General features: G+C 43.3%; 2 protein-coding genes across 5 annotated transcripts in view; one reads left to right on the plus strand and one right to left on the minus strand.

Moving 5' to 3' along the window:
• Positions 1–19,741, plus strand: ATP6V1C2 (ATPase H+ transporting V1 subunit C2). Of its 4 annotated transcripts, XM_010393318.4 has the most exons (12): positions 152–297; positions 1,434–1,501; positions 8,078–8,163; positions 12,273–12,367; positions 13,065–13,156; positions 14,795–14,893; positions 15,951–16,019; positions 16,938–17,030; positions 17,446–17,539; positions 17,851–17,948; positions 18,354–18,483; positions 19,278–19,741. In XM_010393318.4, exons 1-12 carry the CDS (start codon positions 169–171, stop codon positions 19,371–19,373), a joined length of 1,149 nt encoding a protein of 382 aa, XP_010391620.1. In that variant the 5' UTR covers positions 152–168; the 3' UTR covers positions 19,374–19,741. The 4 variants fall into 4 exon arrangements, with proteins under 4 accessions (XP_019137718.1, XP_010391621.1, XP_019137717.1 ...); XM_019282173.3 differs by lacking the exon at positions 19,278–19,741 and having other exon boundaries at positions 1–297; positions 18,239–18,446; XM_010393319.4 differs by lacking the exon at positions 19,278–19,741 and having other exon boundaries at positions 2–297; positions 18,256–18,446.
• The window catches only part of PDIA6 (protein disulfide isomerase family A member 6), a 15,621-nt gene continuing 12,553 nt past the window's right edge, over positions 19,575–22,642 (minus strand). The window contains exons 12-13 of the mRNA XM_039569604.1: positions 21,927–22,023; positions 19,575–21,180 (exon numbers count right to left, since the gene is read on the minus strand). Of these exons, the coding sequence (XP_039425538.1) occupies positions 21,112–21,180; positions 21,927–22,023 (166 nt within the window). The 3' untranslated portion in view covers positions 19,575–21,111. The remainder of the gene's footprint in view (positions 21,181–21,926; positions 22,024–22,642) is intronic.

The raw sequence follows: 22,642 nt of genomic DNA on the forward strand, positions 1-22,642 counted from the left end.
AGACACAGGACTGACTCACTCTCCTGGTGTTTCTGAAGAAGAAAAATCTCTGATCTATTCTAACTCTTTCTGTTCTTAGGGAAGAACACATTTTGTGTGGTGCTCTTTTATCCGCTTACCTGCCTTGAGTTTCTACACTGACCAGGAGTGAAGGGAAAATATTAGATCATGTCAGAGTTCTGGCTGATTTCTGCCCCAGGAGACAAAACAAATCTGCAGGCATGGGAAAGAATGAACACTGTGACATCTAAATCCAACCTGTCCAGCAACAGCAAATTCCATATTCCAGACTTAAAGGTAAGTGAGGAAGGGATTTGTATATGGGCAATACAGCAGCACTAGCCAGGGCTAAGGACTTTTGGGATAAATACCAGATTTATCTTTTGGGGTAATATGTAGAGAGTAGAAGGAGATTGTGTTTGGGGGCTGAATTTTGTTCAGTCAACTGCACACAGAGAAGTAAGTCATTGTGCTTGAAGCTGAGCTTCACATTGGAAGAGTACATGTATAAGGAGTGAACATGAGTGAGATGTTAAATAACTGATCTATTGCATTCCATGTACAACTTGCTCCTAATCATGAGAGTCATACAGTATGGTACATAATGGATTACTAATGCAAAGGGAGTAGCTGACTCTCCACAGCCATGGCAGCAAGACTACTGACAGAGAAAAGAGTGTTGCTTTTTTGTATGCACACCTGAGATTGATATGATTTTCACCACCCATGGATCTTATTTTTACCATCTGTGGACCTTAACCCACTGCTGGTGTGAATCTGCTTATGTTAAAGTAAAGCATTTGGGTTATCTGTAGATGCCCATTCACATTCTATTTGTTCTACATAAAATTTGTTTCTTCTCCCTTACATTGACCCTTCATAATGTTGAGCTGGCAACATTACAAGAAAAGGTTTGGCAATATGCTGCAATACCATAAATATGGGGTTATGACTGTGACAGTCATTCAAAGAGCAGATGTTGGTCAGAAACTGCTTTGCGAGAGACTTGCTTTGGTAATAGCAAAGAGCTCAGACAGACACCCCCTTTTGAATAAGTTCTGCTTCCCTTGGTTCTCTCAGTACATCTGACTTGCTTGTATGAGTGCATTATTTGTGTGCATTTCTTATCACTATTTTGTCAGGTTAAAGACTATTCTATGCAGCTGGATGATAGAGGATGAAGTGAAAACAGGAAGAAAGGCACTGACGTGTAATCTTGAGACTACACATACTTTTTTCCTTTATTAGAAAAGGCTTTTTATGCCCTAGTTCTTGGGTAAAGGAATTGCTACTGTTTTCCACCAAGTAAATAAAATTCTGCCAAACTGTTAAATTCACATGTGCTAAGGAAAAGTCAGTCTCCTTAAGGCTCTGCCAACAGAAGCCTTAGACAGAGTTGTGCATCTTTCACCTAATTCTCATCTTTTGCACAGGTGGGGACACTGGATGCTCTTGTTGGTCTGTCAGATGAGTTGGGAAAACTTGATAGCTTTGCTGAAAGGTAAAATAGATCTTATTTACCACCTACAAATGAGAGACATTGTTTTTATGGGATGGTATGTCCTTGTGTTCACCTTGGTCTGACTTAGTTCAACCTGGTCTACAACTGGACTAAAGTGGATAGACTTCGTTTAACCCTTGTGTTGATTGTCATGGAGTTACCACAAAGAAAGGATCACTCCTTAAACTTTAGCTGAATTATGTCCACGGTAGTTTTGTCAGCACAGCAATCCATTTGAGTGGCAGTGCTAGGGAAGCTGTTTCTCATAAGGAAACTGCTTAAAATGGTGGGTTGTGGTGCTATTTTGTTTTATTTTGTGCTTTTGTTTTTGTTTTAAAGAACATCCTCCCACCCCATCCAGAAACTTGATAAAACATTTAGAGAATATGAAGCCCTCCCTGATCTTGTTCTGACAGAATATTTCTATTGAGCCTTCTATGCCTTTTCAACCAGATAGAGGAGTTTTAACGATTATATTCTTTTGAATGAAGTCCAGCCCCTCCCTCTCAGGCTTTTAAACTCCTTAAAAACCAGAATATTTACTCACATTGCATCAAAACTACTTAAGGAAAGACTCACATGATCTCCTTGCTGACAATTGCCAAGTTTGCCTTTTGGGACAAACTGACCTGGGTGTACAAAAGAATAATGTAGTACAGCAAGCTGAGAAAATGCCAGGTTTTAAGATACTTCATGGCACAAGGTAGACTTTGAGGCAATGAAAGTATAAGCTGCTGGGTTTTTCTGCTTTGTCCTGTTTTTTGCTTTGGCAGTGTACCTCACATGTAGTTTTGGTCACAGAGGCAGGTGTTAGCTCTGGGTCTTTTTGCTTTTTTTCTTCCAGTCTGGACTGATAAGCTTTTTCTTGTCTAAGTATGCTCAATCCTTTCATAGATCTTGGTGTGGCAGTTGCAAAGACGTACAGAAACCCTGATATAAACTGTTTGAATCTGTGCTAGGCAGTTTAAGTAAAAGTTGGTCTGGTAGAATACATTTCTGCATAGGATTTTTTTTTCTAGTTTTACTGGTGCTACCTAAGGGCTGTATTAGGATGATTGCATCTGGTAACTCTGGGTGGCACACAAGATTGATCTTTTAGAATCATAGAATATGATTCATATCTTGAGTTGAAATGGACCCATAACGATCAACGAGTCCAACACCCTGCTCCTCACAGGACTACCTAAAACTGAACCATACTGCTTTTTCAGGACTTTAAGCAAGACAGAGCAACTTAATTTATCGACAAAACCATCTCCACTGTGACTGCCAAAAATACTGCCCCATATTCTTTGTAACACATTCCAGTTTCTTGTTCAGTTGCAGAGATTCTTGAGGAAGTGGGAATGGGGGCAAATTTGGGGAGAGACGGTGCCAATACCTGCTATCTGTTCTAATTGAAAGAGTTCAATGATCCTTGTGGGTCCCTTCCAGCTCAGAATATTCTGTGATTCTGTGTCTCTAGTCAGGGTAGCAGATAGGAAGCAACTGTGTGGTCTGGGTTTGAGGGCTGCCAGGAATCATCAGAAGTGGTTTTTCAGAAAGGCATAACTAATTCTCAGCTTTGTGAAGAATTAGGACTTCTGAAAAGCTGACTGCAGAATCCGTGTAAGATCATGGAGGGCAGTTATATGTGAAATGTCAGTAGGAGCTCCTTAGGCTTACCGACTCCTTCTCTTATCTTTGTCTTTACTTGCCAGCATGGTACAGCTTCTTGTTCAAGCTGAACATCACTTTACTCCACTAATTGTCCCTTTAATGCCAGTAATGACTCTAGGCACTGGGCAAAGGGGTCAGTGAGGCCCTTCCACTGTAATCGGCTGAGGCAAGGACTCCTCCTGTTTGTCTCATTTGCCTGTAAAGATAGGTAACCAGGAAGGATCAACAAGATTTAAAAATAAGAAAGATGTTTTGAAAAATAAGAAAAATGCATTAGAGTAGTAACATTAGAGTAGTAACAGAGAATAATCAGCAAGGATTAATCAAAACAACAGAATAATCAAATGTATTAGCAGAGTGAGTCCCACAAGGACATACAAAAGCATTTTGCATTAAATAAATGCCTCAGGTTTTATGTCTAAATTGTAATTCAAGAGTTAAAATGCCAAGCACTCACACTTGGTTGAAGTAAATGGCATCCAGAGGGTTACAAGCCTGTTCAGATGACCTGAGCATTTATGTTCCTGGTCCTCTGAAAGAGCTGCCTGCTGAACTGTTGCTGGATAAACACAGCTGCCATTAAAGCCAGGCAGTGCAAACCTGTCAGCGCTGCCACCTGCCAGGACAGCAGAGAAGGGGCAAGAGTTTGCAGGAGCTATTGTTTCCACATACTTTTATTATTTATTTACACAGGGGGGAGGAGTGTTTTTCCATGTCATCCTGTGGTAGCATGAAGCTCTCTCAAAAGCTGACAGTCTCCTGGATCACTCTTACCCGGGGGTTCTCTCTGGTCCTTGGTCAGTGGCATACTTGGGAGTGGCCTCAGATTGCAGGACTTCTGCTCCCTGCAGTGTTTTGGAGGTCTGGCAGGTAGCACCCTTTCATTCTCAGTATCACTTAAAGAGTGTTAGACTTTTTTTCTTTTTTTTTTGAAGGTAATGACATTGCAGCAGTTGCAGAAGCAAAACATGAGAGTCTCAAGACATAATAGTAGGTTAAATGGAGTTACTCTCTTTACAGATTTTTATTACTACTTCTTGAAGCAGTTTTGCTGAAACTCCTTTTATAATGCATCATGTTAACATGGTATTTGCTCAAGATGAGATTAATCTCATCTTGATTAGAGATCTGATGGTTGGCTGTGAAAACTGCCCATTGTTGGATGTCAGTGTAGTCAGTGGGGCTCCTCCAGGGGTCTGATTCCTGTCATTTGCCCCAGGCATCATGGTGTGCAGGGGATGTGTTCTGTCTTTGCATGGGAAATGTATTGGGTGAGTGAATCCCACTTGCATTTCACAGAATGTGATGCAAGGCACAGAGGCTAAGGCAGGACTGGAGAACATTTCTCTGGCACAGTGTATTACACACATTGTGGCTTTATCCTGCTGCAGAGACCACAGGATGTGTGGGCTGGAAAGGAGCCAAGCCTTGCCTGGGCAGGTAGGACTGTCAGGTGCATGAGAGCTCACAACTGTCCCACCCTCTGTATCTATGGAGAGAGGCCAGAGCTGTCTCCCACCTGTCAGGTCAGCCACCAGCTGCACTCAAGAGTAATGAAAGCAGCTCAGGCCCCTTGGAGAAGCTCCTGGTTTAAAAACATCCCTGTAAACTGCTTTCTCCCTAATGTCTTTAGCCTCATCCTATGCTGGTTTTACCAGCTGCTGTCTTGTTCCAAGATCCTTTGGGCTCTCTGAGCATCATGAAGGAGACAAAAAACAGCTCTATCTACAAGCTGAAATATGCAGAAGTGCTTGGCAAGGTTGCAGAGGTCAGGGAATGTGGGGTATGCCCAGCCCCTGCCCTGGAGAGATCTCTGCTGAGATAAGAGATTTTGCAATCGCCCAGCAGGACTCCCTGGAAAGGCAACCACTTCTTTGGTCATGGCGAGAAAAGACAGACCCACAATCCTTTAGGAGACCCTATGCAGATCCTTTGTAACCCATTGGCCTTCACCCATCCCCTGTATCCCTATAAAAGCAAAGGCCTCTGCCCCTGTGAGAGAGAGCTCTCATCCCTGGCTTTCCCCTTTGCCGGAGGGAACCAACAATAAAGCTGCCTTCGTGTGGAACCAGCCACACGAGCCTCTCGTCTCTCTCTGGTCTGGCTTGGCCTGGAGGCTGCCCTGCAGAGCTGAGCTGGAATCACGAGCTGATAATCACTAAAGAGCTGACAGTCTCTGCAAGGGCTCCTCTGCCAGCAGCTGAGGGAAGACACCGGGCCTCAGGAAGGTGATTCCTTTCGGGACCATCTCCCTGGGCCGGTCACCTCTTCCTGGGTCAGAGCCACTGACTCCACACCAGCTGTAATAACTGGCGCCCGAGTGGGGTGCCACCCTTACCATTCCCAGCCAGGATTTCTGACTGGGGCCACTGAGAAACGCGCACTGCCATCTACTCCCCTGCTCACCTGGAAGACTGACAATCGAAAATGGGTGAGGCAGTGGCCCCTTGAAGAAGAAAAACTCAGCGTGCTGGAAGCCCTGGTGGAAGAGCAACTTGACAAAGGTCATATCACTGAAACCACAAGCCCTTGGAATTCCCCTGTCTTTGTACTGAAAAAACCCGGCAAGGACAAATGGAGACTACTCCAGGACCCACGAAAGATCAATGAAGTCATTGAAGACATGGGCCCCCTCCAACCCAGCCTGCCATCACCATCGATGCTGCCCCGAGACTGGCTGCTGGCCATCATAGACATTAAAGACTGTTTCTTTAACATCCTGCTCCATCCCCAGGACGCACCATGGTTCGCCTTCTTCATCCCCTCTCTTAACGATGAAGCCCCACTCAGAAGGTACCATTGGCTCGTCCTCCCACAAGGCATGAAGAACAGCCCGACCATCTGTCAGTGGTATGTCGCCCACATTCTGTCCCCTGTTCCCGGAAGCAATCATTTACCACTATATGGATGACATACTAATCTGTGCATCAGAAAAAACTTACTTGGACAGAACTCTTAAAAAGACAATTGAAGCCATAGAAGAAGCAGGGTTTGAGATCTGTGAGGACAAAGTGCAGCACTCCAGCCCATGGACTTACCTCGGCCTCCAGATCCGTGAGAGAAGCATTGTACCCCACAAGGGAACCTCTGTCTGGATCCCTCAACCCCCCCACAGCCTGAGTGTGGGCAACGTGCTGTACTTTAGCAACCCTCAGCTGGTGCCAGCTCCCTATGGGGCTGCAGCCAGGTGGTGAAAAACTGCAGCAGCTCTGAGAAGGTGATGTGAACTGGAGCATAGGGGTATAGATGCCTCCTACAGGCACTCCGAACTGCACCTGTCCAGGGTCATGAGAAGAATGATTTGGGTTGAAAGGGTACTTTGAAGATCCCCTAGTTCCAACCCCCTGCCATGGACAGGACGCCTTTCACTAGACCAGGTTCCTCAAAGCCCTATCCAAACTTCATCCAACCTGGCCTTGAATGCTTCCAGAGATTGGGCATCCTCAGCTTCCCTGGACAACCTGTGCTAGTGCCTCATCACACTCACAGTAAAGAATTTCTTTCTTTATGTCCTATCTAAATCTACTCTTAGTTTAAAACTGTTGCCTCTTGTCCTGTCACTATAGGCACTGGTAAAAAGCCTCTCTCCACTTTCTTATAAGTACCCTTTATATACTGAAAGGTCTCAGTAATACCTTCTGTTCTTCAGACTAAATTGACCCTAAACAGCTTAAATTTTAACTACTGCATTCTTGGAAGCATCAGCAATCTCAGATTTTTCTTGCCTGTCATAGAACTGGAAAACCTTTCCTAAGACTGTTTCTTCACAGGAACAGAGATAGATGCTTTGCAGCGCATGAAAGAAAATCCTCTTCTCTGATGCTTTCCTGGTATCCTGGCCCAAAGTCCCTTTCCTGCTCTTGAAAACCCTAGGATGTCACACAACACATTGTCCAAACACTGTAGATGCCCTTTCAGTCTCCAGCTCATCTGCAGCTGTAGTAGTCTCCCCTCAGTAAGGAAAGAGATAAGAAGCCTGCCATTATACTCCCTTTCACAATGCCAAGGATTATGTCCACTTCATGTCTCTGCCAATTTAATAATCAGTCAGTAACCTTGTAGCTGCTGGGTTTTTTCCAAGGTGTAGTCAACCTAGGACAGTGAGGGAACTGCAGGCCAAATTCTGTGAGTATTTTTGAGTGCAGACGGACACTTGAACAACCAGAAAGTCTCTCAGCCTGTATGAGACAGGTACTTTGACTAGAGACAGGGGGATCTACTGCTAGAGGGACTTGATGAATCCATTTCTTAAAATAAGCAAAGAAAAGTGACTCTGTGGAGACAGTGTTCTCCAGGAGGGTCTCTGTACAAATCACTAGTCTGAATTGGGCAGAAGGGTTTGAATCTAGTTCTCCTACACCTTAAAGGAGTGTCTTGTCCACCATGCTAAAAGAGAAGAGAGAAAGAGTCCCCCAAAGAAAAGGAGTAAGAAAGAAATTCCCCATCAAGCAAGACAAAACTGCTATTTTCCCGAGTATTTTCTGAGAACCTTTTCTCAGCAATCCCTAGGGGTTTCTTTAGAATCCTGTGGAAGAGATTTGCAGTCAATGTCTGTATGTAGCCTCCTGTTCTTTTGTCACCTTGGGGGTTTTAAACTAGTTTCTTGCCTTTCTTGCCTTCTGGTTTCTGCTGTGTGTATAATGAGTGTACAGAAGACTGAATCTTGATCTTCTGTAAGTCCAGAGCACTGGCAAAATGACATTGCCGATGTTTTTGAAGAGATCAGTGTATTTAGAGGTAAGACACTTAATTCTGCATTGTGTCATAGATTGTTTATCATCATTTGAATTGCAAATTAACCTGCCTTGCTTCAGAAGTGTTTTGTTTGGGCATTTCTGTGTTTATCAGATCATTGTGAAAACTGCTTTATAATAATTTTGTTTCTTCACTAATAAAGTTTCTCTTGTTACACTTAAGTGTAATAAAGAAAATCGCCCAGTACATAGGAGAAGTTATGGAGGACTCAAAAGATAAAGTCCAGGAAAATCTTCTGGCCAATGGAGGTAGGTGCTATGAGTGTGGGGGCTTAAATACATTGATGCTGCTTTTGCTTGCTTCAGAATATGAATATGTGTAATTAAAACCCTCATGCTTTAGAAAGGACAACCATCAGCAACATTTTATAAGAACATATCTAGCCTGCTCCCATTTTTCTCAGTTAGCAGAAGTTAATTTCGGAGTGAAGATGAAAGTAGGAGACATCCTTCTTCACTCCTAACATGACCTAGCACACTTCTGTGCCCTGTCTGGGCTTGATTTCTTATGGGCACCTAAATCTCATTCTATATGGCTGTGTGACATCTGTCAGTGATCTGTTAGTGATTTGCATTTTCCAGCTGTTCTGGAAAAATACAACAAAATTGATGTGTTATGCATGCTGATTACAGACTTGCAGAATGATGCTTTTGAATAAACTAGGAGTGCACACTCCATCTCCCTTTGTCTGCAATGTTGTACTTCAGACCTGTATTCGTGAAGAATGGGGAGGAAGTTCTTTTAGAAATGTCCTTGAATGATATAAGACTGATGTTTGATGGGTGCAACTGTTCGAGAAATACAATAATCACACTTACTGTGTTTCAGGGCTAAAGGATAAAATGAAATGTCTCAAAAGTATGTTGAGGACTGATGGTTGTGGTGTTGTTACATGCATGCATTTGTGCATATTAGTGCTAGACACAAGTCTTGGTCTCGTTGTAGAGATACAGTGATCAGGTTACGATGGATTTCTCAAGTAACAACCTCGTAGCTTGATCACGATATCCCTATGACTTGAGGAACAACAGGTTTCATTAATTTCCTTTGTTTCCCCTTTTTACATAATTTTTTTTCCTATCAGCTCTGCATGTGTCGTATTAGAAGGATGTGGAAATTATTTGCATGTGTTATGAATTTCCTCTGTCTGGGTTTGGTCATCCAAACAAATTGTATTGAATTAGGACATTAACCTTTCTAAGATTATTGACATCATCTTAAAAAATGAAGTCAGCTTTCGTATATGAGGATTCCCCTAATACATTCCAGTGTCAGTCTTCATAAGCATCAGCAACTTTACTGTACCAATTCTTCCTCCTTCCCTTTCTGATTGGCAAAAGGACTCTAAAGTTGAAGTCTTCCTCGAGGCTGTGAAATCAGAAACAAAATTATAAGATACTATTTCTTGCTGTGTGGTCCTGTTTCATACTACTGGACCATCCAAAGACAAACTCAGTTTTAAGTAACACTGACATTAGCTCACTTGTATATAATTCTAATAGCAGCTTGGTGGTGGCTGGGTGTCTAAAAAGTTTTTTTGCTAGATTTTTATGAAGAAAAATGCAAAGTAGTAAAAAATACAGCACTTTCAGTTACATGAATGCGTCCACACACACACACACACACATAGAGCTTTCCGGTGGACAACAGTTGAAAGCAGCCACATGGAAATTTCTCTCTCATAGAGGGAAATGTGTGCTTGTGTAATATAGAAACTTTTAATATATCGTAACAGCATAAACAAGCTTTCTTGAAATGTAAGTAAAGCTTTTCTTCATAGAATCATACCAAATTCTCTTCCATTTATGAAAATGTTAAGCCCAAATGAATTTAAAAATTTAGTAAGTGGTGAAATAACTCCATTCTTTATAGTGATCCCAAAACAAAGCAAAATGGGAAGCATAACAATTTTGAAGAATTAAGTGTTTTGGAGGGGAAGTGTTTAACATTGCCTTTTAGAGCTGGGTGTGTAAGTTAGATTATGAGACATTCAGGCTGTGGGTTCCCTGGGCAGCTGTGACCTGGTAGGAATCACCTCTCCCAAGTGGGCAGCTGTGTGAAGCCTTCTGGAAGTGACTTGACAGGTTGCATAAATGAGGGATGCCATTCCAGGAGCATCAGGGTGCTGGGACTGCTTGGCATTTTAAACACAGCTCTGATAGTGTATTCACAGTAGTTTGTGCCATCCCCAAGATCAGGCTGCTTAGCTAACCAGCACCAGTGCCAGCCAGCACTGGCAAGCTCACTCCAGAGTGAGCTTGAAAAACTGGGCTGAGAACTCATGCTGTGCTCAACTGCCCAACATTTGGACGCTGCTGAGATTCTAGGAATGTGAGGATAGAAAGAGCATGTGAAGTTCTTCAGGGAGCTTTTATGTCTTATCAGCTATAAATAGGTCAGTGCCTGTCTTTAAAGAGCCTGTGTCTGCAAAGCCTAAGCACATGAGCTTAGAAGAGAGGCAGCAGGGTGAAATCCTTGTGTTGTGTACCCTGTGCTGAAAACGCTGTGTGAACTTTGTTGCTGAAGTATTTTTGACCTCTCTGCCTTCCCCACAGAGATCACAAGCAAGCACCAATGGAGAACTGTGCATGCAGCAGCTGTGTCATAGCTCTCCCAGCCTTCTGCAGTTTTCCCCCTTTTCTACGCCCTCCCTGTGCAGGAGAAATTGCTCATTCCTGATCAGATATTAGCAGGAAGGGTTGGATCTTTGCCTCGTGACTCCTGTTCATTGGATGTGGGGGATGTTGACACAGCTGTGGTTTTGAAAGAGGGGGAGAATACTGCCATGGCAAGTGCTCTCTGCCTTCCAGGCAGTTTATCTCTTGCTAAGAAGCCTATTTCTCCTAACATAAGACTTTCCATGCTTTGGAAATCTAATAGGGTAAACTGACTCTGTTGTGGGGTGAGAGAAGCCCATGGAAAGGATAGTGCTCTCCTGCCAAGGGTATTCAGTATCACATGAGACCGCGGAGTACCCTCAGCCTGGTAGTGTGGCAATTACACAGTTTTTCACATTCCTTCTCCTGCATCTTGGTTCAAAAAGTTTCCCCTAGTCCTCAAAGTCCAGCCCACAAGAAATTGTGCTCAAGCTTTGCTGTGGGACTGAATTCACTCCCTGGACAAGCCAGCAAAGAGCACTGTAGGGCCCCAGCATGCATGTCCTTTTACTTGGCACCTTGAGCTTGTTTTGCTCCCCATCACCTCAGAGCAACTTCCTAGATATTCTCCATGTTTACCCTCCTGGTCTGGAAGGAAGCCCACCCTTTAGGTGACAGTGCCTCTGGCCTCTTTTTCTAGACCTTGAGACCCTGTCTGCTGCCTTCCCCTTGTCTCCCTAACCTTCCAGGGGGCGGTCCCAGCCCCTCTCCTTGTTGTGGCAGGATGCATGACTTTGTCCCATCCTATAAACATCTGCAAGAACACTGTGTGGTGGTGTGTTCAGCATCCAAAGGCTCTCAGGACTCAGACAAAGAGCTGTTTGATTCCATGAGCTACTGGAGGAGTATTCCTTATTTGGTACCATAATGTACTAAGCCTTAATGTTTTCTAACATCAAGAACCTTTGATCTTCAAACAGTGGAACAGGAAAATCTTGTTCTAGGAGCTGGGTGTTGTATGTGTTAATTTCCCCTTGATTCTGGAAAGAAGCCATGGCTCCCCATGGTCCGAGTGTGCCTTGTTTTGGGGGTTGCATGCACAGGTCCTTGCTGTGAATTTCTGTTCTTGGATGCTGTGACTGGATGTATCCATTTATATAAATAGTCTCTAGCTTTGTGTGAAACAGGAACCTCTGTGTGCAAGGTCAATGAGGAATTCCTCATCACACCTGAATTTGTTTGATTTCTAGTGAGCACTTGACTGAATCACGGAGAAGTGACATCTGCTATGCTCTTAATACCTTTGCTCAAGCTCTCAACAACCCTGAGTATTACTGCTGATCCTGAGCAAAAAGTATTTTCCTGATAGCTGTTGCTGGTATTAAATTCAGTCATATTGCAGAAATGAAGATTGAGATTACACAAAACTGTTTCTGCTTTGAAGAAGAATAGCTGTATACTGCTGTGTCCTGCTGATACAGATAGTTTTACACATTTTCTGTACTCTTAGGTGTAATGCAGAAAAGATTTCTGGTTTAACTTTTAAGTTTGGGGATGTTTAGAAAGTTGATTAGATTGGGCATAGGATCTGTGCAGATTTGATCTAGATCAAATCTCTATAAGAATTCAGAGTTGGGCTTCTGGTTAACTTTCTAAAGTTATTCAAAACTATGCCTAAGCTATAGCTGGGGACTACTCCCCAAACCTTGACCTACCATCTGGTACACTATCTGCTTTCATGCATCTCTTTGCATTTTCAGTTGACCTAATTAGCTACTTGACACGGTTTGAGTGGGACATGGCCAAATATCCCATAAAGCAGCCGCTGAAGAATATATCAGAAGCATTAGCAAAGGTAAATTGTACTCCAGATTTTAAGATGTCATCATGAGGTAGCATGTCTTTTGGCTGGCTGTGATCCCTCCTCATGGCAGTCAGTGAGAGCTTTGCCTTTGGTTTGGGCAGGAGCAAGCTCAGAAGCACATACTTTTACTGAAGCAGTTGATATTATTTTAATTTCTACTGCAATAATAATGATGCATATATTGAAACCTATCCAGTCTGTAAGTATATAGCACTTTATCAGATTCACTAGAGTACACTGATAGTTTTCTGCACTGTAATCCCCTTCATTGTAATTTTCTTTTTTTTTTTTCATATAATGCCATATTATTCTCCACTTCGGAGGTGTTTTTTGTGAAATTGTTGGTCTGACATTAAATCAAATGCCTGCAGGCTGGATAAATTATTTACCCTGTCAGTTCATTCAGAAAGGCATGATGTGTTGTTGTTCAATGTAGGTAACAAATGAAACCATGAACTTGCCCCTTAGGTAGAGCTCTAGCACACCAACAGCAACAGCTGACTGAACCCAACTTTCTGCAGAGGCCTTTGCCCCAGGAGAGCTCTGACACCAGCTCCCTCTTGGCCCCAGGCTGGTGGTTTTAGGGGGACTGGCAGCTGTGTCTCTGTGTTAAGGTGCAGCAGTAGTGGGACAGGTGAGAACAAGGCCTCGAATACTGCACTGACTCTGTTTTTTCACTTTGGTTTAGCAAGTGACTCAAATAGAAACAGACCTAAAGGCCCGATCAGCTGCGTACAACAACATTAAAGGAAATTTGCAAAGCCTGGAGAAGAAAACCATGTAAGTATTTTGCACTGGGGATGCTGCTGCATGGCAGGGTGTGCTCACACCCATTGCTGTGCAGTGGACCACATGTGTTCTGGTGGGAACAAGTTTTCCATCTTTGGGACATGCTGAGCATGTAGAGACCCAGTGAAAACAGGTGGTGGGGTAGCTGGTGTCATCAGCATGTCTCAAAACTGGCTCAGGGAGAGTGAAGTTCCTAATAGGATTTTGTTGACAGTGTGAGCAGGCAGTCTTGGAAAAAGTCAAAACCGAATGCCCAGTTTTGCTCTGATGGGATTTCAGGGAGTCAGAAATTAGATGAGCTGTGTCAACTGGTGGATTCCTTTGCCACATGGAGCTGTGACTTATGTTCTGAGTGGCATTTGCAGAGCTCCCCAGGAAGGAAACAGCTCTGTCTTGTTTGATCCTGTACCTCACCAGCATCCCACTTATATTTTTGTTTTCTTTCTTTCCTTCTGTTGGTTCAGGTAATACACTGTTCAGGCTTCTCATATGTTCTCTCTCCTGTCTTCATCTGCTTATGGCCTTTGCCTATGTCAGTGCTGATACCTGGGTTTTTTTCTAGGATATCACTGGGGAGAATGGTAAAATCCAGTAAGTAGTAAATTTAAAGCAACTTAGATGGTGCTGTGCAAGCCCTCACCCAACACATGCTCATATGTTTCCTACTCAGGATTGGCCACAGGGTACAGGGCAGAGGCAGCCTGCTGGCCAGGGCTCCAGCAATGTGAGGAGGGAGAAGAATGACGACCTCATGGCCAGGGGACAATCTTCCTCTCACCATTCCATCCACCTTTAAATGCTGACAACTCTGGTGTCCACCAGTGCCAGATAGCTGCCAGGGTTGAAAAAAGATCTAAAAAGTTACCAGCCAGTTAATTAATATTTAGACTGGCCCAGTGAACCTCAAACCAAAAACTACTAGTTTAGGTCCTTCTTCACTCCTACCCAGTGACAGGGAGGGCAGCTGCTCTTCTCTTACCCACCTAGTGCCTTCCAGCCGCACACAGCCAGTTCTGGACATCTAGATGTCCTAGGAATTAATGTGATCAGATGGGCTTAGTCTGTGGAGACCTCCTGCAGGTTCCACCTGTGCACGAGACTGCTGCTCTCGCTGCCGTTCAGCAGGAGGTGTCTCAGTCAGTGTGCTTGTCCACGGCAGTCCAGGAATGCCAGGGTTCCTGTGGTGGCTTAGGTCCCTACTGACATGGGTCACTGCCTGCAGCATGGTCACACAAGCAGCTCAACAGGCTTCCTGAGAGAGCAGGTGCTTCCCACAAGATGTGGCAATGACTGGGAGCAGATGTGTACATCCCAAGCATTTACACCCTTACTGTAAAAACAATAACAGCAGAATGGTGTAATTTCACATGAAGGGCATAAACTAGCCATGTGCTAGTCACCAATAAAATTTCCTTAGTGTTAATTACTTTTTGATTCTTTTAGTTGCAGTAAAAATGACAAAACAGCCATTTCAGAAGTGTAGCTGTGTCCTTTAGCCACCTCCTTCTGGGCCTTCTTCTACCCCAGTATATACTTACTATTAGCACCTCCACCCACAGCACATTGCCTCCAAGGTTCTGCTGCTGAGTTCCTGCTGCTGTTATTTTTACTTTCTCTTCTTCACCATAGGGGAAATCTGCTGACCCGGACCCTGGCAGACATAGTGCACAAAGAAGACTTTGTTCTGAATTCCGAGTATCTTATCACGCTGCTCGTTGTGGTGCCAAAGTAAGGCAACAGTGTGTGCACACACCCCATGTGGCATTGAGTCCCAGGCCGAAGCACGGAACTGGGCAATAGCAGGTCAGGTTGGGGCAGCTCATGAGTGCCCTTACTGGGACACAGGTGAAACCCTTAGCAAAGAAGAAAGAACAATTTCTGCCAAGAGTGGTGCTGGCACAAAAGAAGGAGACAAAAGACTGTGCCAAAACTGGAGCAGGACAATTGGGATGTAGGTTTTTCATTGTTACAAGTGGGTTCTCAATCAGTCTCCTGATAGGAATAGTATGAGCTAAAAGAAAAACAGATTCTTACTGCAGCATAGCCAGTTTCTAGAAGGAATTAGAGCTGTCCCACTCACGGTCTCTGCTGGCTGTGCCCTTGTAAGTGCCTGCACATAGGATGCCTGCCACCAATGATGAAGTTACACTATGTTCTCCTCAGAGCCCTACACAAAACTTTTCCTCTCCATATCGCCCTGTCCCAATATACACATACAGCACCCTCACTCTTCTGTCTGTGAAAACCAGGTTGCAAAAAGCTATCTGAGGTAAGTTTGTTGGGTTTATTGTCTGAGTTTATTCACCCTAAAAACAGATGTCTCTCTTTGCAAACTCTGACCATCCCCCTGTTCCCTTTCTCTCAGTGCTGGCACTTGCCATGAGTGCAGTCTAGCACCAGATCAGCTCTGGGATTGCACGCAGCAGATGTAGCACACTTACCTGTGGATCAGGGCAGCTTGTGCAGGAGTCCTGGAGCATGGGACACTGTGTGGCAGGCTGGAAGTGTGTGCCACGTTCTTCCCCCCATCAGCTTCCTGATGTTGACCCTTCCTCAAGCCAAGATCCAAACTGAAGACTGAGAGTGTAGCACTGAGGGAAACATCTCAGCTGGTGACTAGGAGAGGAAAGGATAGGAGAGGCTTAATGTATCTTAATGACATAACCCAGCACAAAGAGCTCAACCCTTCTACCCTAAGTTATTAGCTTAATTAGCTACATATGTCAACATTTGCTGTCCAATATATAGTATTTATTTACTGTGCTTTGTTTTGTGTTGCTCAAAGGTCAAGCTACATACAGTGGCAGAAGACCTATGAATCACTCTCGGATATGGTAGTGCCTCGCTCCACCAAGTAAGTGAAATTCAAAATTCAGCTCCCTGTTTGTTTCAGAGATTCCTGTCATGTTTCAGCCCCTTAAATTGGTGGATCCTGGAGGAAATCCCTAGTCTAATGCATAGGCTCTGCATTAACATATTTGCAATTCAAATAGAAATTAGTTTGTTGAAGGGAAGTAGGGATGAAAGAACAAAAGTCAGTTTCTTTACAATTAGCTTGTTCCCTTTTCCAGTAATCTGTTTCTTTCTGCTTTCAACCAGGCCGTTGCTTCATTTTGTGTAAAACAGGCAATTTATTACATTAATTGAGGTATAGTTCAGACATGTGCAATCACATAGAGTTTTGTGGAAAGTATTTTATAAAAAGATCAACCACTAAATTTGCATTAATTGCTTCCTGTTGTAGGATAGAATAATTCAGCATACTGTCATTTGCACTAGTAAATGCCATATTAACTCCTCCTTTCACCTGGGGTGAAAAATCTTTCCTAGGACTTAAGTATTCCACTGCTCAGCTCACACAGACCATGAGATTGGGTCCGGGGCACAAGAACTGAGTATTACCTGAAATGGAGAAAGTGGAAAGCACAGAGAAAGAAACAAACTATTTGCTACTGCCTGTCTCAAAACCACAAGTGCATGTAAAGGTGGGGGAATATTACCAGGAAACACAGAAAAATCAGGCAGGCAGAATGTGTGTATACTACAGTGGGTTCAGGAACTAAACTAACTGAGTTTTGCATTGGAGATAGAGTAGGCAGTGCAAGTAAAGTCATTGTTCCCTGTTTCAGTCACAGCAGTTTCCAAAAAGCAGGGTATTGTTCAGTATCATAAATGAAAATAAAAAGAATTGCAGAAGGGGAAGGCGAGGTAGGTAAAAAAGGCATGAGGGATTTGCCATGTCAAATCATAGCAGTGGATTTCCCTCCCACAGAATGATTGCTGAGGATGCAGAGGGAGGACTCTTCACTGTGACCCTATTTAGAAAAGTGATGGATGACTTCAAGGCTAAAGCCAGGGAGAACAGGTAAGAAGCACTTGACTGCTGGGCATGGCAGGCTAGCGAGATGAGGGTAAGGTGTGGCTTGCTGTGTGTGCAGCATGCTGAATCCATCACTGCTTTTAGGACTTCTTGACTGCTTGGGCTGCTGTTGGTCCTAAAGCCACTGAGAAGGCAGGGTGGGAAGGAGCTTTGGTAGCAGAATCAGTAGTCCTGTTCTACAAGCTCCAAGTTACAGATCCTGGAATTGTACTTTCTGCTCTCATACTGCTGACAGCAGGAAGCTGGCTTTCTGAGGGTGACTTCAACTCCCACCCTCCACATGCTTTTAACTTGTTAAATGGATAGCAGCTTCCCACACTTGCTTCTCCAGGAGAAAAAGAAATGAATGTGCATATTGCCTGGACTACAGCTTGTGAGACCAAATGCCATTCCATTGCAGGTTCATGGTTCGAGAATTTTATTATGATGAGAAGGAACTGAAATGTGAAAAGGAAGAGCTGATGAAATTAGCTTCTGACAAAAAACAACAATACGTAAGTGAGCACCTCATGAGCTGATGGCCCGCATAGTGGTGGCCTTTGCTACCAGCATTTGCCTAAGCATCTCACTCAGAAAAAGCTTTGTGGTTCCAACAATCTCCAGCGAGCTCCATTTAGCCCATAAAACTGAGGCACGGGATAAATAACATGTTTTGCCCAAGGTTACTTGAGTTTCTGATAGACTGGGAGCCACTATCAGGCTGCCTGGGAACTATCCCAGCAGCCCACAATGGCCTCAGTGGCAGCGTTGGCTGTGGAGCTGCTTCACTCAGTGAGGGGATCACAGCACTGTTCTGCTCTCACAGGGCCCCTTACTGCGCTGGCTGAAGGTGAACTTCAGTGAAGCATTTGTGGCTTGGATTCACGTGAAAGCCTTGAGAGTTTTTGTTGAATCTGTCCTGAGGTAAGTGGGTAAACACAGAGTGCAGGCAGAGATTCCTGGGGAAGTCAGACGTACAGCTCTCTTCCTGGTCCAGTTCCTTTGTGGGAGGAACCCTTACACACCTTGTTTTGTCTTACACACTTCACTCCAGGAGCTCACAGGAGACAATACAGATGTCCACCAAAAAGGTGACATATGAATCTGATGAAAAACTATTCTTTGGGGGCACATACAGGGAAGGGGAAAACAGAAAGAGACTGTTTAGTTGACTTTTGGCTTCAAAAAGAAAATGCTTTCCAATAAGGATGCAGCATTGTTTCTGCAACAGACCACCAGCTGGCATGCCTGGAGGCTGAGGAGGGAGAAGGGCAGGAGCAGACAGCTGTGCCCCTTCCCAGCAGATGATCGTATATGTTGTATTCCGAGGTATGGCCTCCCTGTGAATTTCCAAGCAATGCTGCTGCAGCCAAATAGGAAGTCTGTAAAGCGCCTGAGAGACGTCCTGAACGTGGTCTTCAAACACCTGGATGAAGTTGCAGCAGCAAGTATAATGGATGTATGTATTTGGACTGCAAGTACACAGGCTGTAGCTTCTCTCAACTTAGCTAAATGAACACTTCCACTGTCGTGGGGTTAGAGCATGCATCTCCTCACATCTTGCAATGCTAAGAGCCCTGGATGCAGCTCTAATCCCACCTCGTTACAAACTGGATTAGAGTAGGCTCAGATTATGAGGCAGATGCATAGAGATTGCTTACATTTTCTGTTGAAGCATCTGACGTTTACAGCTACCAGAACAAAACAGGTCAGCTCAATTATGGCTGTTCCTCTACATAAAAAGCTTAAAATCTACTATAAACATTCAGATCAACACAAGCAAGAAAAATTAATTTGGAACTAAATCCTAGGACTGTGACACCTCTGTCCCCTGTAAAAGGCTGTCATTCATAAATAATGGCCTTCAGCAAGCAGCAGTACTTGCGTTCTCCTCCCCGTATCTTGAATTACAATTCAGAACAATTTAGGCTAAAGCAATGAGCTAGCAGGCCTTCAAAACAGCCTAAAACCGGCAAGCACGAGTCCCACTGCATGAAGGGGGGACAGAGATGAGCTGCTCTAAAGCTGAAGCACACAAAAATGCTACAAGTTCATGACATAGCACAAGCATGCATTCTCAATGCTAACTACATTAGGCAACCTGAAACAAGAAGCAGAGCAGATTCTCAGTGGTGAATTCCCCACCTTAAGCATGGCAAATAAAAAGTTCCATTGCACCTGTGGGAGAGGAGCACAAAAGCAATCCCCTGCAGCTTGGGTTACTGGTACTAAAGCCATTACTTCCTCTTGCAGCCTGGCATGGACATCCCTGGGCTACAACTGAGTAATCAAGAATACTATCCTTACGTCTATTTCAAGATTGACCTCAGTCTTCTTGACTGCAGTTAAAGAAGAATTGCTCAAGCTTCATCTATTACTTTTCAAGCCTCTCATGTTACTGTAAAACAATCTTTAGCTGCTGAAAGTCAAATTATAATGCAGATGCTGTAGCAGGATAATCTTCCTATCACTTCTAGTAATTTTTACAGTGACTACAATATAAGCATCTCTTATTCATAGCTTTACAAAAATATATTTCAGAGGCAGAAGTACTATGGTAGTATTTATTTTTTTTTGGTAAAGTACAAAGATGGAATATCTATTGGACTTGAAATAAAACAATTTAAAGTGTGGCAGCTAATGGATCTACTAGGTGTATACAGTCCTCTTTTTCTAACAAAGCAAACTTAAAAAAATCGAAACAGAAAAAGTAGAAAGCATCAGAGCAAAGCCCAAAGTTCCTTTAACAAAAAAACCAAAAGCTTAAGAGGAAAGATCCTCAAAAGTGCTGTGGAACTTATCATAATATGACTTACAGTCCCAAGTACTCACGAGTTTAGTTTTTGCAAAGGTATTTCAGTTAGAACAGTTCCACTAGAGCTCATCTGCTGGGATGACTTAAGAGCTGGAGCACATCTCCTGCATGGAATCAGCAGTTACTGCTGGCTGCCTGTGGTTTCGACACTGCCTTTCATGGGGGTGAGCTATGGGCAATCTCTTACAGACACAAGATGACAAATATCCTCATTATGTTATTTCCTTGAAAGAAGGGGAATCTTTCAGCTCTTTCATTCCTTATTTATAAACAAGCTGATCACATCAGGGTCACTTCACTAGACACCAATATACAAGACATGGAGAGCAATAAAATAATTGTACTTTTATTAAAAAAGCAGCAGTAAACATCCCTATTCCCAGTCCTGATTCCCCTTCCAAGGAAATAGCAATTCAGATCAAAACAATGCCAGATGGGAAGTGAAGAAATATTACACAATTTGCTGGAGACAGCACCAGGGTGGTTTTCTGTTAGCACCTGGAAATCCTTACGCCCTAAAACATGGATTAGCTTCATCACTAATCCAGGGGAAAGACCAACAGCTCCCAGCATCTCTCATTGCAGCAGCAACCCCACTTCCAATGTATAAATGATGTTATGAAGTCTGGCACAAAGAAAGAGAAAGCCCCTGAGAAGGAATAGGAAAAGGAAGACTGAAGAGCATTTAAACTAAGATTGTCCATCTTACCAGGCTTTAGGCCAAACTGTCAAGATCTCACAGCAAGGAGGTGGTTTAGGACTCCCCTCTGCACAAGCCTCTCTATTCTACAGTTCACTTTCAAGAGCCATCCAAAATGGGACTGCTTGTATTATGTGTACCTTTCTTACTCTATACAAGACTAACACTGTGTGTCAAAAAATATTTTATTCTTTAATTGAAACAGAAGCTGAGCAGGTTCCACCTCCATGAAAAAAATTACAGTTAAAATTGGTTACACTAACAGCCTCCAGTAACACTCAAACAGCACATTATCAACAAAATAAAAACCAAGATGTTCTGAAGAAATATCCATGTTGTCCCCAAAATATTTGTTACACAGAATACAATCAAGTTTACTGGTTATGAAAATTCATAGAATTTCTGCAATGTTTTCTTGAGATGCGTACAGTCCACTGCTGCAGTGCATCCAATAGCACAGTGTGTCATGTGCTACTTCTCCATGAAAAGGCCACTGAAAAATCTGTCTGATTGTGATCCAGGCTGCAAACTGCTGCGCAGACTTTCCCAAGAAAAGAAGTTTCCTGAAGATCTCACAGCTCATCTTTATCCCAGTCATCCAGATCCACATCACTGAGATCAATGTCATCTTCAACTGGAAGCTGTGAAAAAGAGAAGGTTTTGAGTACATGTTTAGAAGCACTTAGTGCCAGGAGATCCCTGAATTGGAAAGATTCTTACTTCATCCTGAGAGTAAAGCTCTCTCCTGTTGTCTCTTTCATTCATAAAGCTCCAAGTGCACTAAGCACAGGACAAGTGATCAGAGTTTAGACTAGGAGATTGTTTTTTACTCATCAAAATACTCCAGGTGAAGGCTATACAAATAAACTATGTACCAAATTACTACCATGTTGCATGTTTTTATCAGTCTGAAGTAGATCAAAGGACTGCAGTAACTTTGGTTTTTACAGCAATGTTGAACCTTAAGAAGGTAGACTTAAGTCACCATGTTATTTATTACACAGGCTTTACCTGACAAGCTTTCTGGCATTAAGACCTTGATGGCAAGGTCAGCATATTGCAGAACCCAAGTCTCCACAACACTCGGGTCTTGAATACATGCACTACTACCTCCCTTAGTCAGCACTGGTAATACATTTCTGCCTCAAGGGATCCAGCTTTCAGATCACATCCTAACAGTCAGGCAGGAACATCTGATCCACAATGTCAGATGGTCAATGTGCCATTTGGTCTGCTGGCAGGATTTAGATAATGGGAAACCATCAACACAACTTGCCACAATCTTGTACAAACAAGAACTTTCACACTAACAGGTGTTAGTTACTCTATCTTGTCACTTCTGAACCCAGCAATTCCTCAGCACTTTCAGAAATGGAGCACCTCTTACCTCACCATCTTTGCCATCCCAAGGTTCAACTGAATGAATTTTGGGGAAAGCTCCACCACCCACTGGTGCTGTAGAGCCACGACCAACGGAGAGTTCCCTGAGACAAAACAAGTAAAAGTTAAATTTAAGAAATTCCTCCAACCTCTATCCACCTGGAACAAAACCTGCTTCAGATAAAAGGAAGACAACTTTAAGATTTCATCTCTAAGTAAATCTAAACTGTCTGAATGCAAAAACTTCAAGAAGCAGAAAATGACAGAGCCCTTAAAGCAGCATTGAAAATTTACAATTGGATGCAAAGACATCTGTGATTTACACTATTTCATATTTCAGCAGTGTAAAAATCACAGATAAGTGCAGCCTCTTTAACAGTTTATCACTTAAGGTATCTCCAACGGGAGCCTGTAATTCTAGTTCTGGAAGTCACCTGCAAATGTTAGTGGGAATCACCAGTGATCTCCATTAGTGGAGAATTAGCCTCCATGGGTTCCAAAGTTCCTGCAACACAAAGGGTGTGAGGTAACCAGCTTCTGTTTGAGACACTCCATCCTGCGCTTGCTAGTTAGGCTTGCTCAAAAAGCCCAGCATTAAAATCCTGAGGAGCTACTCCCTTTGCATCTTTCAGAAGCAAATAAGACTGTATTAGCATTCCTCCCTAAGTGGAGTTCACAATTTTTTTGCTCTTCAAAGTGCCAGTTTCCTTACTTGTGGTTTAC

This window comes from Corvus cornix, chromosome 3, assembly GCF_000738735.6.
Source record: "Corvus cornix cornix isolate S_Up_H32 chromosome 3, ASM73873v5, whole genome shotgun sequence".
Taxonomy (NCBI): domain Eukaryota; kingdom Metazoa; phylum Chordata; class Aves; order Passeriformes; family Corvidae; genus Corvus; species Corvus cornix.